This window comes from Neolamprologus brichardi, chromosome 7, assembly GCF_056152115.1.
Source record: "Neolamprologus brichardi isolate AB-2024 chromosome 7, ASM5615211v1, whole genome shotgun sequence".
NCBI lineage: Eukaryota > Metazoa > Chordata > Actinopteri > Cichliformes > Cichlidae > Neolamprologus > Neolamprologus brichardi.
Window position 1 is genome coordinate 21,400,032 of NC_142110.1, and position 17,893 is coordinate 21,417,924.

Consider the following 17,893-nt stretch of genomic DNA (forward strand, 5'->3'; position numbering starts at 1 on the left):
GTTTGTAGATATTCTCTCTTGTTTTGCTTCTCACTTTAGTTGCATGTGCATGCTTTGTCTTTTCGTGGTAGTTTTATATTTTTTTGTTGCGTCTCTTCTGTATTTGTGATTGTTTTCTGTCTTGTTGATCACTTTTCTGTCTCTTTGTGGCCTTTAGGATATCATTTAGGTTGTTTTGTGTTACACTTTTGGGTGAATAGTGCTGTCCCCTCACAGTAAGAAGGTCCTGGGTTTGAATCTAGTCCAACCTTATATTTTTTTTCCTTCCTCTTCCTTAGTATTAGTGTAACAAGGCCAGACTCATTGAGACCCTGGTTGGCTGTCTCAGTAGTCTACAGTATCAGTGGTTTGTGTGCCTAAAGACCACCACAAAGCAAAATACATTTTTAAGGCAACTTGTATTTTTATCTGCAGGTATAAAAACCTTGTTTATGATGAATGATATCGGTAACAATGGGAGCCTGGCAGAAACTAGTCTGTGTAAGGACAAGAAAACTCACCGTCCATACGTTTCTTAGGGAAACATTTCTTTTCCATTGTTAGGAATAGTTGAACACTCAAAAAAGAAAAAAATAAATGTTACGCGTCTACATTTGATTGGCTTATCCTGTAAGTGATCCAATCAAAGCTCCGTGCGTCTCTGCGCAGGGTTGAAACCCCGCCCCTGTGTGGTCGAGCCGGCCTGTAGCCTTTGGAGAGGGCGCCTCCACAGTCTCCACCCCCGGATACCACACTCACTCCTTCCCCCCGGCCCTTTATAAACGTAGCAGCGCTAACAGGCCGTTCCCGGGCTGTTAATTTTTTTTCTCGTTGATGGTTAGACTCTGTGAGAGAAAGATGAAGTTCCTCATAGCTGTTACAGTTATTGTGGGATCCCTGATTTTTCTCGCTTTCCCGAATGGCTCGGCTGCTGACGAGAAGAAGAAAGGCCCCAAAGTAACAGCGAAGGTGGGTGTTAGCTTGTTAGCAGAAATCTTTGCTCTTATTTCTCGCTGTCCGCTGATGCTAACGGGAAGCTGCAGCTTGTAAAGCCACGTCACAACCAAGCTGGCCTGCAGGACGCCGTCTGCTTGACTAAGCTAGCAGACGTTTAAGTTTTTCCGATATCAGCTGTGATTGCATTTATAGAGCACTCCGTGAGGTCAGGACTAAACTGACGCTGATGGACTAATATCCCAGAGCTAGCTGTCCATGGAGATCATGGAGCTAGCTCGCCAAGAATGTTAGGCCTTTATCTTAACTGTATGCAATCCCAAACACATAGTTCATAAATGGCCCCACCTTCCTTTGGCTTTTCCTTATCTGTTCATTTATTTATCTAATATAAAGAGATAAAACTGCGGCTGTGTGGGGTTCGGGTGTTTGTCTGGCATATTGTGTCTGGTTTGTCCACGTCTACAGATTGAAGGAAGCTCTAAACTGGCCGTTAACTGAGCCATCATGTTGGAACAGACTCACTATAAAACCCGATAAGTAACATCAAGTAGGGGCTTTCATTATTAAATAAATGTATAATATGTGGTATCATAGGTCAGAGTTGAATTTAAGCAAAATTTTTCTTCCCGTGGTTTTATCATGCAATCAAAGGATGTCGTAGGTGAATAAATAAACTGCTGTACATGTTAGTTAGACTTCTTGCAATAATGAAGCCAGCTGAAACGATATTTCGGTGTTATATTTTATACTATAATACAAAAAAGAGGGGAAAACCCTTTTAGTCTTTACATGACTTCACACATTAACCATCGGGACTTTTATGTTGCAGGTCTTATAAGATTGATATTCAACCAAAGAAACAACAAAAAACAAACAAACACCAGGGATATTTTGAAAATTAAAATTGTCCTTCAGTAGTGGGATTTCCCCAGACTCAAAATCTGCATTTTGCTGTTTTTGGCCATTAGATGAAGAAAAATGTACTTAATGTGTTGTTCAGACCTACCACCAAATAACAGCAAGTGCCTTGACAACCTCAAAGGGAAGAAAAGCACAAAAAAAATTCAGAATCGAATGATTCCTCTTGCTTTGCTTACATGAGCACAGTCTTTAAAAGTCTTATAATTTCACATGGAAGTGTCTGCAGGCAAACTACCCGGAGAGGTTAGGTTGCAGCTGTCAGTTCATTAAATTACGTGGAGTTTAATCTCAGTGTTGTGAAGAACATAAACTGCATATTTAATTATTCTGACCCACCAGTTTTTACTTTTTGTTAAATATCAGTAACTTGGATCAAGCTGTGGAGGGGGGTGGGAGGGGGCTTTGAGCTCTGATCCTGGGATGGTAACCTGGTTCTTGGGACACGGATCAGGACATCACCTCTCCCAGGAAGGAGGCAGAGCTAGTTCAAGAGATTGAGAACTAAAATTAGATGTAGCTGGGCTCACCTCCACACACAGCTTGAGTTCTGGATCCAGTCTTCTGGTGAATGGTGGAACTATAGAGATGGGGGGGTAGGTTCAGAGTTGAGCCGCTGCATTTGCCTAAAATGATGCAAATGTTAAAGCATTTGGGCGCCTCCTTCTCTGGCCGGACGGAGGACATGCTGGATGTCAGCAGGGACATGGCAGTGGTAGCTTGTGACAGTGAGCGCTGGGTTACTCTGCTTGGAGTACTACCGTCATGCCTGCAGAAGAATATGGATGGATGGAAATCCATTTAAAAATCCGTTTTTTGAAAAAACAAACAAAAACATGTGTAAATGATTTTATAAACTGCTTAATGTATTTTTTAATAGGTTTTCTTCGACATTAGAATTGGTGATGAAGACGTTGGAAGGGTTGTCATCGGACTGTTTGGGAAAACCGTTCCCAAAACGGTTGACAACTTTGCTGCCCTGGCAACAGGAGAGGTGAGAAGCCATTTCTTCCTTTTGTCACCATTGACCATTTTATTTGTGAATAAACTGAAGGGGGTGATTTGGTCAAAATGGGCAGAAACTAAAATCAGTATTTCTCTACTCGTTCATTTTAGATGTTTAAAGTGGTGCTCATGATAATTTTTTGTAATTTGCAATTGAACAGAAAGGATTTGGTTATAAGGGCAGCAAATTCCACAGAGTCATCAAGCAGTTCATGATCCAGGGTGGAGATTTCACCAGAGGAGACGGCACTGGAGGTGAGACGTCAGGACTTGACAGATTTTTTTCTAGCAGGAATTAATTTGCATTATCACTGTCCTGGGTTTACAATGTACCAGGGCTGGGGTTAGGCGCATAATCACAATCTGCCGACATAGTTAACTCTCTCTGTCCATAGTGTGGTTAGCACATTGGTTTGGCAAGCAAAAGGTTACTCATTCAATTCTAGCCAAATCCAAAGACAGCCAGCATCAACATATCTATTGTGTGCTAAGAGCCTGTTCAGTTCACAAACACTCCTTTACCATTTTTGTGGCTTTACTGGTCGAGTTCATTCTGAGAGCGACTGCATTCAGCGTTCCTGAATAATTAAAGTGAAGATAAGCGTTTGCAGCAATCAGGCCATTCAAATGAGTTGCAAAGGTCAGTGCTGGGAGGGAGTGGAAATGGCTAATATATAAACCTTTTTCTCTTTGAAGGCAAGAGCATCTATGGAGACCGTTTCCCTGACGAGAACTTCAAGCTGAAGCACTACGGGCCCGGCTGGCTCAGCATGGCCAATGCTGGCAAAGACACCAATGGCTCCCAGTTCTTCATCACCACAGTTCAGACTCCATGGCTGGATGGGAAGCACGTGGTGTTCGGAAAAGTCCTGGAGGGCATGGTGAGTGTCACATTGAGTCATGCAAATGGCTGAAGGGGTTCAGGGGGAAGGTTATCACCTGAAATATGAATTCTAGGAGCTGATCTGAGCTACTAAAACAGACAGTTGATCAGTTTATTGTTCAATTTCTTACTCAGGTTTAGCAATTGGGGAAAATAAAATAATTCCAATAAAATGATTTCCCTTCTTATAAATCAGGCATACACATGCACTGTTAACTTAAGCCGAGACAACTAAAACAGCTCCAGTCAGTAAAATCTGCCTAAAACTGTAAAGAGTTTTCGTAGGTGAGCCAGTGCAAACATAAATAACAGTTGCATGCGGCTGCTGCTGCCGCCTTTGTTCCCAGATCTTTGACCCAGTTTAGGCATGTGTGACAGTTAGCATCAGCTTTGGCTCGCCAAGGAGTCACTGCTGATGTACGCAAGTCCAGCCATGCCTGGAATTCTCGGCAGGCTGGCGCGAACTTGTCCTTTTGAGTCAATGCTTTCATACAGGTTTGTCGGTTTGAGTTTCTAAACTTGTTGCTCCTCCCGTAGTTTGGTTTCTTTTCACAAACTTTTAGAAAACCAGAATGGGGCACTACAGACTACATGAGAACATTGATCCAGCTTACTGACCAGATGGGGGAACTGTAGCACAGGAGATTGTGGGTTGTATACTAATCAGGAGGTTGGCAGGTTGACCCTCATTGGCTTCTCTAGTCTGCATGTCGGACTATCCTTGGGCAAGATACCTGAACTCTGAGTTTCTTCTGAGGCATCATCAGTGTGTGTGAGTGTGGCTTTTTGGATTAAAAGGGTTTAGGCTTTTATTAAAAAAAGCACTAAATATTTGTGTGAATGAGGCTTTCAGTAAGAAAGTGCTTTGAGTGCTCAAAGAGTAGAAAACTGCTAGTAGCTGTCCACGTGTCTGGGTGTGAGATCAAAAGTAAATGCAAGGTAGAAAGTGGTACTACTGTGTGCTCTGCACATCAAAGCAGCACAACATAATTTATAATTTATCACACAGTGGGGGTTTTTTCCCCCTAAACTTCTAGATATGTCAGGTTTTGAAAATGCATGGGGAAATGAAAATGTAAGGGGAATCATCCAGGAGAACACGATGAGTTAGGAGGAAGTGGTGTGTGAATCCAAAGTCGCCAAAAGTATGTGACGATTAGCTGGAAATTAAGCGTATGCAACACCTAAAGACCCCTGCACTGTTACAGTAGTGGGCTTCAGCAGTGGTTTCTTTCTAACCAGTATTTATTCAGGTTTTAAAACTACCAGTTTAACCAAGTGGAATGCAACTAAGGACATTACTCCAGTACTGTACTTTGTTCTTTAAACTGTAAATAAAGTGCACTATGCATTGTAGGCCATAAATTGCATGTAGCAACATATAAAGTTATGCAAATGTTTTTATTAAGCTTCAATAAAAACTCAAGTTTCAAAAAAATTGTATTTTGTGGTTCAGGGTTAAACTGTACATAAGATTGCTCAACTTTGACCAAAAGAAGAGTACATTTCTTTCAAATTAACCCTGTATTGATTTTATTTACTTATTGTCTTGTTGAGGGGGAAAATGTAACTGTACGTTCATCGTTTTATCTTCTAGGACGTGGTGAAGAAGATCGAGGAAACGAAGACCGACGGGCGTGACAAACCTCTGAAAGATGTCACCATTCATGACTGTGGAAAAATTGAAGTGGAGAAGCCATTCGCAGTCGCCAAGGAGTAGAGCGCTGCTGTAAGGTTAACTAGGAGAGCCGGACTGGGGAAGGAGGGGGCAAGTGGGTGGGATTAGGGAGAAATCGTGCAGGCCACCTTGTTTTAACACTCTGCTCTGTGGTCCAGGGGGAGGGGTTTGGGGTAATTCAGTGGCTGCTGTCTTAATGCACCAGAAAAGGATCAATTTCAAGCAACCGTGACAACATACTGGGTCCATTTAACAACGAGCATTCCAAGGTGCACTTTTTTGTAAGAAAAAGGAAATGAAATCTGAAATAAAGGTTTCAGTTTTTGTTAAACTGATGTGTACATTTCATTGCGGTCTCCTTGAAGCTCATGTATTTAATGCATTTACATAAAAGATCGATTTGGTTTTAACACAAGATTTTTATGAAGTCACGCAGTTCTTCTTGTGAGCACTAGGTGGAGCGACTTGCCTGCTGTTATCGCCGGGAACTGAAACCAGAGTGTGAAGCTCAGTGCGGCACCACAGAGCGAACAGAATAAAGTATATTTTTTTTACCAATTTCTCTAAGTATGGGTTTTTACAGAAATAAATTTAGCTGATAACCAGGAAGCCCCACTGAGGTCAATTCTTCACAAAGGAAACGATAACCGAAGTGGGAAAACATGATCTACAGATGAGGAAAATGAGCCCTTCACTGTGAAATTTCTCAAGAGTCTGTTAAATTCTGCAATGTATGGTTTCATTGCAGGTGGATATTTTTCTTGTAATGAGTGGCACAAAGCAAGCTTTCAAAAGTCAAAGGTGCTTCTGCTAATTTCTGTGGGGCGGGGGGGCTGATGCGTTTCCATCACCATAGCAATCCACATTGTAAAATCCTGACATGTCAAGGCTGCTGGTGGCCTAAAATGAAGAGCATATTGCAATATACAGTCAAAATGGTACAAGGACTGGACTGGAAATGAGTGAAAGTGTTCAAAGAAAAACTTCTCTAGATCTCTAGAAAACCTGGAGGACTGTTGGTCAAGAGAACCTTTAAAAAGTTACAGAGAATCTGGTCCATTGGATGCAAAATAAAGTAATGAGGGGTGGCTCAAGACTTTTGCACAACACTGTTTTTACGTCAGAATATTTCTCTGCTTATGCAGTCAGTGCAAGCAGTTGTCAGACAAACTGCGACAGACCAGTGACTATGGAGCCTAAAATGGGGAAAAAATAGAGAATTAACTAACACACATTCATTGTCATGTGTCAGACATACAAAGACGTGATTGTGCTCCTGCTCCTCACCTCTAAACACAATTAAAGGACACTTCTAGTTAAAGGAATTTAAAGTTGTCAGCAGCTGGCGGCATTTGTGTGCCACACTTGGCTTTAATCAAAATTGTAATTGTAGTTAATTATTGAGACATTTAATTAATAATTTGATGATGTATTTAATTAGTTGGTTTTGTCTCCTCATCCTCTAGTAAAAAACAGGAATGAGCATAAGAAATCCACCAGCGAGGTTTTAAAAATGTAAGACGACTAAATTTTGCCTAAATAAGTTTTATGACTAATAAATGTTTGATCAGCTGTGTTGAAACATCATTTGCACGAAGATTTTGCATCATGGGATAGTTTCCAAAAAATAAAATCAAGTACCTCTCACTACCTTCATGGGGTGTCATCATCTACCTGAGTTCTGGATTCCAGTGACACTGGCTACTCATAGATCTGGAGTTACAGTGGGGCAAAAAAGTATTTAGTCAGCCACCGATTGTGCAAGTTCCCCCACTTAAAATGATGACAGAGGTCAGTAATTTGCACCAGAGGTACACTTCAACTGTGAGAGACAGAATGTGAAAAAAAAATCCATGAATTCACATGGTAGGATTTGTAAAGAATTTATTCGTAAATCAGGGTGGAAAATAAGTATTTGGTCACCTCAAACAAGGAAAATCCCTGGCTCTCACAGACCTGTAACGTCTTCTGTAAGAAGCTTTTCTGTCCCCCACTCGTTACCTGTATGAATGGCACCTGTTTGACCTCATCATCTGTATAAAAGACACCTGTCCACAGCCTCAACCAGTCAGACTCCAAACTCCGCCATGGCCAAGACCAAAGAGCTTTCGAAGGACACCAGGAAAAGAATTGTAGACCTGCACCAGACTGGGAAGAGTGAATCTACAATAGGCAAGCAGCTTGGTGTGAAAAAATCAACTGTGGGAGCAATCATCAGAAAATGGAAGACATACAAGACCACTGATAATCTCCCTTGATCTGGGGCTCCACGCAAGATCTCATCCCGTGGGGTCAAAATGATCATGAGAACGGTGAGCAAAGATCCCAGAACTACACGGGGGGACCTGGTGAATGACCTGCAGAGAGCTGGGACCAAAGTAACAAAGGTCACCATCAGTAACACACTACAACGGCAGGGAATCAAATCCCGCAGTGCCAGACGTGTTCCGCTGCTGAAGCCAGTGCATGTCCAGGCCCGTCTGAAGTTTGCCAGAGAGCACATGGATGATACAGCAGAGGATTGGGAGAATGTCATGTGGTCAGATGAAACCAAAGTAGAACTTTTTGGTATAAACTCAACTCGTCGTGTTTGGAGGAAGAAGAATACTGAGTTGCATCCCAAGAACACCATACCTACTGTGAAGCATGGGGGTGGAAACATCATGCTATGGGGCTGTTTTTCTGCCAAGGGGACAGGACGACTGATCCGTGTTAAGGACAGAATGAATGGGGCCAAGTATCGTGAGATTTTGAGCCAAAACCTCCTTCCATCAGTGAGAACTTTGAAGATGAAACGAGGCTGGGTCTTCCAACATGACAATGATCCAAAACACACCGCCCGGGCAACAAAGGAGTGGCTCCGTAAGAAGCATTTGAAAGTCCTGGAGTGGCCTAGCCAGTCTCCAGACCTCAACCCCATAGAAAATCTGTGGCGGGAGTTGAAAGTCCGTGTTGCTCGGCGACAGCCCCAAAACATCACTGCTCTTGAGAAGATCTGCATGGAGGAATGGGCCAAAATACCAGCTACTGTGTGTGCAAACCTGGTAAAGACCTATAGTAAACGTTTGACCTCTGTTATTGCCAACAAAGGTTATGTTACAAAGTATTGAGTTGTATTTTTGTTATTGACCAAATACTTATTTTCCACCCTGATTTACGAATAAATTCTTTACAAATCCTGCCATGTGAATTCATGGATTTTTTTTTCACATTCTGTCTCTCACAGTTGAAGTGTACCTCTGGTGCAAATTACTGACCTCTGTCATCATTTTAAGTGGGGGAACTTGCACATTCGGTGGCTGACTAAATACTTTTTTGCCCCACTGTATATCCAGTAACCACATGCATTTAGATTAAAGATTGTGTGTTTGCTTTGAATCATCACGAAGGTACCCCGAATACGAAGCACATAAATAGCTCATTAATATACACGAGCAGCATATGAAATGTCCTTGAACGATGCCACACTGTGCTGCTTTAGGTTGCAATTTTGAGTAGAAAGGAAGCAAGGGAAGTAATATTAGGCTCCACAGCTTTCCTGTTGATAACAGGAGAGGAAAGGAGTGGGAAAATGCTTGTGAACAAAAAACAGCTTCTGCTTCAAGAGCCATGCCCAGCACATCTTTCTTTCGATGTACAGTATTTGATGGTGTGCTTACAGTTTTCTTCCACAAAGAGTCTAAACACCCTGAAACATAGAGTAAAAATCTCTCTGTTTCTATAGATAAAAATACATCTATAAAAAAAGGTCAAGAAAGAAAGAAAGGAGAGGATCCTAGAAACAATGTGTCTAACCAAATACTTGTTCTGAATCTCATCACTTTGGCTTCCTGTGAGGAATCTTGGAGTCAATTTTGACCTTCAATGCACATGTTAAACAAATATGCAGGATATCTTTCTTGCGTTCTTGTGTTGCACAATATGTCTAAAATTTTAAAAAATCCTGTCAAGTGTGAGAAGTGCGTGAAACTCACTCCCTCATGTTATTATCAGGTTGTCCCAAAAACTCTGAAAAGCCTTCAGTTGATCTAAAATGCTGCAGCAAGAATAGTGACTAGGCTACAAAGAGAGCGCATATTTCTCCCATACTGCTTCTCTTCATTTGTTTCCTGTTAAACCCGGAAATTTAAAATCCTTCTCCTCACAAACAAGGTTTGAATAATCAGGCCCTATTTCATTTTAAGGACCTCGTAATACCATATCACCCAAAAACAGATCTTTGTTCTCAGCCTGTGGGCTGAGAACAAAGATCTGTTTTTGGCTTATTTGTGGGCTTATTTGTGGGTCCTAGAGTATGTGAGAGTAAATTGGAGCTCGAGCCTTCAGCTTCTGGGCGTCTCTTCTGTGGAACCAGCTCCCAGTTTAGTGAAAACTTTTATCATTTCAGCTTCAGCCATCTGAACAAAAACAAACTACAGGTACACACCCCGTACCTGCATACTGGAAAGACTAGGAAAGCAAAGCTGATTTTCAGATGTTGTTGATTGTGAAGTTGCATAATTACAGAGTCAGGAAAAGCTTTGATTGTAGTATAATTAAGATTAAATCACTGTAATGTGAAGCTATAGTCCTCCAACTTCAGACTCCAAATAGCTTTCAGGGCTAAAATCTAGGCCTCCCTTAAGGGAAATGATTTTTAAATGGTTGTCAACAATCAGGCCAAAAGAAAATATTTTAGGAGACCAAAATAGCAAATCTGGGCCCTGAAGTCCTTGTTTTGCTCAAATTCACTCAGGCATTGTATGACTCATCAGAATCAAAATATGGAAAGAATGCCCCAGAGTTGGCACAACCGTGGTCTTGGTTAAACCCTCTGTTGTTCAGTTTGGCCTTGTTTGTGACGATTGGGATTTGTTCAGTGAAACTGTGTTATTCTTCACTTACTGGCGTTGCTGGAAAAGCCATGACGGGCCGGACATATCTGGCATAGCTTCCTGCAAGAGGCTTTGTCAAAGAGATTAAACGAACACTGGAGAGAATCACAACAAGAAGCATGGAAGCTTTCGGTCACACAGGAGCGCCGAACGTCCTCCTCCTGCCCTTTTGCCATCAACTCGCGTTTATCTACTCTCTGCCACAGTTTAACAGCAGGAAATACACAACAGGTCTACATGGGGTCATTTTATTTAAAGATGAACCAGATCTGAAAAGAAAGATCCTCTGTGATCCAGGCGTTTCTGAGTGCTGATATAGGATCTAATGTTGTTCTAACTTTGACCAGTCCATTTATGAAAGAAACAGATAAAACACTGAGGTTACCAGTGCTTATTTATAGGGAGAGAATTGATAAGAATTGAATATTTCCACTTCCATTATCTATATCACATATCAATGAAATTCCTTATTGATTATCTTATTGATTCTCATTGGGTTCTCACTGACTCCACTTTGAGTGTCACCACCATCGCAAAGCAGCATATCAAAAACATTACATTCCTGCAAAATAATTGCCTGCTCTGTGGTTAAATGTTCAGTTTTGTGATCAGGATCATACAGTAAATCATAAAGTAATTATTACATATAATAACACGTTTCTTAAATGTAATGCAGGGAAAAAATGATTCATTACACAACTTGACTTTCACGTTTCTCTGTAAAATAACCTGAAGCACACTGTATAATTACCATTTAACAGTATAATCCTGAGGCTACAGGGCTCGGCACACACTGGGCTTCAACGTCACTCTGGGTTCTTGGCTAGCTTAGCCTTAGCATGCTAGCTAAGTTGTGTTAGCCGCTTAATGCAGTTGTTTCTCTTACATTCGAGCTCCATCTGTTTGGGACTAAAAGTAAATGTCCTTATTCGCTCTGTAGACTGCACCACCCTTTTCCTCCTCTTAACTAAAATCTGCCAATTAGTGCAACTGAAAGTGGAACTGATAAGTGCAATCAATAGTAGGGGTGCAACGATACACAAAATTCACGGTTCGGTTTGGTACTTTGGTGTATTTTTTCGATACAAAAAAAATGTTCATGCCTTTTTAATTTGGCATTTATTAAATTTTCACGGCACATTCTGCACCACATCTCTGTGCGTTCATCATTTGTTTGAAGCCAGCTCACCTGCTGCAACCACTTTTCTGAGAATACTCGCTTCTTTTGTGATTTGGACTCCTTCTGACATTTCTTTGGAGGTGGAGGAACATCACAGTAATTGCTTAAAGGAGCTTGCTTCTTCAACATCTTTAAGAGTTCTAAACAAATGTCTGTCCTCCTCCTGAAAATCTTATGTACGCAAACACACGTTGCAACTTCTTATCTTGTGCGGGTTTTTTATTTTGACAGCGAATGCGCACCTGCGGACCACTTATGTGCAGCCCTGGTTATTTAGCTCGTCATATTGCAGCCACAGAAATTCTTTTGTCCATGAAACCATAAAGCTGCACTTTCTTTTTGCCTTATAGTCTGATTTGTCATAACTTTTCCGTTTTGTGGTAAGCTTTTCTTTGGCTGTCACTTCTTCACCCTGACTTGTCTTATTTGGCTCAGCAGATCTAAAATATATATCCTGCTGCTTTTACACACGCACTCACATAACGCTCAGCGATTCTCTGCGCAATCAACCTCTCACATGTTTAAGCTGCGAGATTTCACTTGTCATGTTTGCATAGTAAGCTAACGATTGATAAGACGATGTCAGAGGAATTGGTGCGCAAATTATCATCACTCACCAATCAGTGCTGTCGCTCTCTATACACAGTTCGTGCGATTGCAAAGTGAAAGCAAAAAACAAGCGCAAATTCAAACGCGATTTCAATATGTCACATATTGACAGTGGCTCACCGATGCCAATGACATAATTACCCAGCTACATTTCCAAAAGAATGCAAAAGCATTGACATATATTTTTCCTTCCTACCATAGGCCGACGGGCAGGGCAGAGATAGATTTTGGTAGCCCGACTGGAAAAATCGCTAGCCCCGGGATGTCAGGCTAGTGATTTTGCGAGCCCTGTATCTGATTGAGGAATCACTCATCTTTGGAAAAGAGTTTATTACAGAGAAATGGCTCTTTCCAAAATAAAAGCTATACTATACGGTTCTTCTGGGCTATATTCTCAGCAGCATATTAAACATATCAGGTCCCCATAAGGAGAATCATGTGCTAACGGCTGTCTAAATGACTCGGGTAAAGTTTGTAGCATGCCTGCTTGTTGTTTTTGTCTGCTTCCACTTGTCTTTGCACTAGGATGATGTCAGCATAAATGTGCAGTCATATTCGTTGTGTTCCCACTAGTGCTGTCAGCGTAAATCTCGTTGAAATAACGTTAACGCCACAACACGGCAAATCTCCGTTAATGAGCTACTGTGGATTGCCCCATGCGTGGGGCTGGACGGCCAACACCTTAACGAGCTAACTGCGCTAACACACTAGTTCCCACCCATGTAATTGAGCATTGCTGGCACATCCAACATACTGTTTTACTTTAGTCCATGACGCGCTTACCTTCAGGGTCATACACATGAAAACCAAAATAGTTCCAAACGCCAGATCTGAATGAGGGTGGGGGAGGTTCAATTTGCCATGTTGCAAGGAGAGCTTAACTTCTGTCTGGCTAGCTTGCCCTGCGCTCGGTAGTGATGGGTCGTTCGCGAACGAAATGGCTCTTAGAGCCGGGTCTTTGACGTGAACGACGCGAGCCGGCTCCTTATCACAAGTCGTCACGTGTTTTTTTTTTTTTTTCTTTCTTTCTCTCAGCCTCTCTCTCGCACTTTTTTTTCCGCTTCACTCCGCACGCGAGCCTTGTGCTTTACGCTGGGCAGAGGGGGGAGGGGCGGTAGTTACACTCAGTAGCACAGGAACAGAGAGAGAGAAAGAAAGCCAGGGACAACAACGTCACATTAGAAAGGTATAGTAATCATCCACAACTATTTTCGGTTGCGGATGATAAAGGATTCAGAAAGTTTATTCATGCGGGCCCATATGACAGAGAATATGCATCTTTTTTTTGTTTTCATATTTTAATTTATATTTAATTGTGTTGTGGTTTGCAGTGTTTTGTGTTGTTTCACTTTAAATTTGTAAAAGGAAAAAGCTGAAAATTTAAATAGTTAAAATTTGAAATGTGAATAGTTGATTTTTGATTTATATGATTTATTTATTACATTTTATATGGAGTGAATAAATAAAAGTATATTTACAGCCCCTAGAGACAAAGCACATACAAACTTCAAATCACGTACAAACTCCAAAACACGTAAAAACACATACAAACTCCGAAGCACGTACAAACTCCGAAGCACGTACAAACTCCGAAGCACGTAAAAACGTAAAAACTCCGAAGCACGTAAAAACTCAAAACACGTACAAAAGACAACAGAAGTGCTCCAGGATGCTGGGCGCAGTGTTGAGCTTTTATTACCTAGTGGCTACACAAGCCAGCAAGTACCAACGACCCGATTTGGTGTGTGGTAGTAACAGGTAAATGAACTTTTTTTTTAAATTATTTGAATATATATGAGTGCAGTGTATAAATACACAAACAATACACACATGCTTTCAATTGTGTAATTTAAGTGATCTAGTAGCTCTGCTTTGGAAGTTCAGTTCATGCTAGAAATGTGTTTTGGAGTTTGTACGTGCTTTGTCTCTAGGGGCCACGGCATATATTTATATATAAACATATATAAATAAAACCACTTTTTTTTACATCAGTAATTCCTTTTGTGCATAATTTTATATTATAGTTAATAATAAATTAATTAAAGCAACAAAACAACCTGAAGAGCCGGTTCGGAGCCGAAAGAGCCGGCTCTTTTTAGTAAGCCGAACAGAAAGAGCCGGTTCTCTAAAAAGAGCCGGAAATCCCATCACTAGCGCTCAGTGAATCTGGACTCCGCCTAGGCTGCACTGTCGAGCGCAGATCCACTGAGCGCTCAACACAGACAGCACCGTCAGAAGGAACATTGATAAAATAAATTAAAAATTTTGTATTGTTCGATACATATGCGTACCGAACCAAAAGCACTGTATGAACGGTTCAATATCGATACGAGTATCGTTGCACCCCTAATCAATAGGTAACAAGTCCAAGATACTGAGCTACTGGGAACCAGTTTGCCACAGGAACTGGTTCTTGATTCCTATTCCTTCTTGTTTATGTTACATTAAATCGCAGATATTAAATTGCCTCAGTTTTCGTATTGAAAGATAGATATATTCCATGATGTCAGGGCTGGCTATAGAAAAAAAAACGTTTTATGAGGCCCATCTGGAAACTCCACGATTTTCTTCTGTTCCGATTAGACCGATAGCTTTGTTTTTGTGGTGCAACTTGTCATATTTGCTCAACTTGGCATGAAAGTTGAACAAGGTTTTTAAAGTCTCCTTTACATAAATTTTATTTTAGTTAAGTAATTTTTGGTTTGATTTTTTTTAAGCTGAGTTTTAGTAACCTATAACTTCATCAAGCAAATTTTTTTTTCAATCTCTATGTCTGGTATCAACATTTTTCTGACAGCATTTCATCACTTCTTTGTTATCAGAAAACATAATCCAGGCAATATCGCCCGAAGTCATATGTGCTTTATTCGCCTTTTGAAAAATATTCTGTTTATATTCTCAGTAAAAGGTTTGTGGATCAACAGACACAAGTGTGTGTGAATGGGTGGATGACTGGTTGTGTAAAGCGCTTTGGGATCCTTAGGTACTAGTAAAGCGCTATACAAATACAGGCCATTTACCATTTACAAGTCAAAGGTGTGTGTTTTACATTTTGCTGAATACAGATGAGTTTTTGTTGAAATAGGCCTCAGGTTTGTTCACTTTTTTAAAAAAAAACAACATGTACAAACTGACATATTTTAAGCCCCTAACACTTGAGATGACACGCATCATGTCTTTACACAGGCCATGCCTCCTCAGGACGTAAAGAAAACTAGTACTTTATTTCTTTGTGTTTTGCATTGTTCTTGTCCAGGAATTTAAATTTCCTCTCCAGCCCGAGGTCACATGTCTTGGTTTCTGTGATCTGCTCTCTGTATAAAGCATTGAATAGACTGTAGTCATTACCTTTTGGCCAGGCAGAGCTGTTCTTGTTCAGTTTGGCTGGATGTCAAACACAACTCGGTGGTTCTGTATTCATGACAGAGCTCACTGCACTCCTGGGGGCCTTGTCAGTGCTTTAGTATTTCATTATCGATGAACTGGGACATGATGATGGGTTTAATGATTAAAAGTTGGCCAGATGGTTTAAAACACATTAAATTGGTTTGATAGCAGCTTCTTGTTGGCTCAAAATGAGCTTCTAGGGGGTGAATACAGATGTAAGAATGATTGGCCCATCTATTACTTTCTGCTTTACACACACTTTAATATTTCCTTAACAAAAACCAAATGCTATCAGTGCCTAAGTACAATTGTATAGTTACCTCTGCCAAGGAGGTTACGTTTTTGGTATTGTGTGTGTGTGTGTCATTCTTCTTGTCTATAAGCACGATAGCTTGGAAAGTTTCAAATGACTTCTGAGAAAATGTGTAGGCAGTAGAGCGGGGTCATGTTAATAATCCATTAAAATTAGTTTTATATCCATCAAGGCCTTCAAGGTCAACTTAATGATTCATTGGTCATAAATTAACAAAAAGTCTTATAACTGAAAAACTATTATTCTTACAAGTGATGTGCATTATTAACATATAGAAAGCCCTAACCTGCACATAATGATTAAAATATGATGTCACATTCGACCTCTGACCTCTCCTTCAAGGTTTTAAAACCATGTTTCTTACAGCTATTGTTTGTGTTGGCAGCATACAGCCTTATAGAAAATAAAATATATATGGAGATGCTAAATATCATGTCATATTGACCATATTTGACCTCTGACCTCACTTTTACATTTCACATCTGCCTTTCTTTCATGTTGAAACCCAAATGCGTTACACCTTCAAAGAAAGTATTGTCAGTTGGAAGAGAATGAACCCAGTTTGAAATATACTGTAGTATCATATTGTACAAGAGCTCAAGTTATTTAACAGGGTGAATAACAAAACCTGCACTTCACACTTGTTTTTCATGCACTGCAAACTTCTTAAAGTATGTTTAAAAAGAACAAAAAAACCCCCGAATACACAGAAAATACAGAACGATTCCCTTAAATGTAAATATGTAAATACTGCCCTGAGACTGAGGGTCCTTGGCAGAGGTTTGCGCTCTCAAAGTGTCTTCAACTGAGTTTAGTCCCTGTTAGCTTGTTTTAGTTTAGGCTTTATTGATTAGTTTTAGTTTAGTTTCTATGTTTGTTTGAATGTTTGTTTGCCTGACAAATACATTGATGGTATTTCTCAAACTGTAAGATTTAACAATACCATCTAACATCACTGCTATACAAACATATGATGCTGTCATGAGATGTGTTGTAAAGAGGACGCAAATGCAGAACAGAGAAATAAACAAAATGAAATGTGAGCCTTTAACTTGTTTTCTGCAAATAAAAAAAGTCTAGCACAAAACCGGCAGTCCAAAATGAGCCAGAGCAGAAACAGACAATCATACAAAAACAAAGTCAAGACTCATCTTCACCAAGAAAACCTGCCACCCCATGTAAACTGGAATACATCCATATAAGGATGGTGGGAAACATGATGACAAAGAGGGATGGAGGCACTAACGCAGAAAAGACGGAGACACCAAGAAATACAAACATACTGAATACTAAAAACATACACGAATGAATCACAAAAGCAAAACAGGATCCAAAGACTCAACAAACACTGAACAAAGAACAAGGACAGACACAGTCACACAGACATCCCATAAACACATGAACCATATGCTCCTCAGACTGGTTGTGCTGACAAATTTGACGACACTGATAAAATTTAAGATATTTCCTGTATGTTTTTTTTATCCTAATATACGTAGACTCTGCTGTTTTAGTAACTATGTCAGATTTCCCTCAGTAATAAATAATATTTTGAACCTGTGTGCCTGATATCTACATTTTTCTGACAGAATTTCACCACTTCTTTGTTTCCTCATGTCGCTTGTGATCAGAAAACACAACCCAGCAGCATTTGCTGTATTTTACTCTATTTTCAATAAACATTTGATTTTAAGGAAGATGGGGTTTTTCTTGCATTAGACCTTGACTGTTTTTAGTTTTTACAGATATTTTGAGCCTCTAAGGCTTTATGTGAAAGGGATCACATCCGAAGACGCTCTAGTGTCGTCTTTCTTTGTGTTTTGCATTGTTCTTGTCCAGGAATTTAAATTTCCTCTCCAGCCCGAGGTCACATGTCTTGGTTCCTGTGATCTGCTCTCTGTATAAAGCATTGAATAGACTGTAGTCATTACCTTTTGGCCAGGCAGAGCTGTTCTTGTTCAGTTTGGCTGGATGTCAAACACAACTCATTGCACTCCTGGGGGCCTTGTCAGTGCTTTAGTATTTTTATCATTTTCATCATCATCATTTTTTCTGATTAGCATCAGTAAGAAAATAGATTATTGGAAGCGATATTATTTATTGCATTTTT

General features: G+C 40.4%; 1 protein-coding gene across 1 annotated transcript; it reads left to right on the forward strand.

Moving 5' to 3' along the window:
• Positions 1–713: 713 nt before the first annotated feature.
• On the forward strand, positions 714–5,751 carry ppib (peptidylprolyl isomerase B (cyclophilin B)). Its single transcript, XM_006782424.3, has 5 exons — positions 714–948; positions 2,735–2,848; positions 3,021–3,114; positions 3,556–3,740; positions 5,340–5,751. The coding sequence occupies exons 1-5, from the start codon at positions 814–816 to the stop codon at positions 5,460–5,462; spliced, it is 651 nt and encodes a 216-aa protein (XP_006782487.1). The 5' UTR covers positions 714–813; the 3' UTR covers positions 5,463–5,751.
• The last annotated feature ends 12,142 nt before the right edge of the window (positions 5,752–17,893 follow it).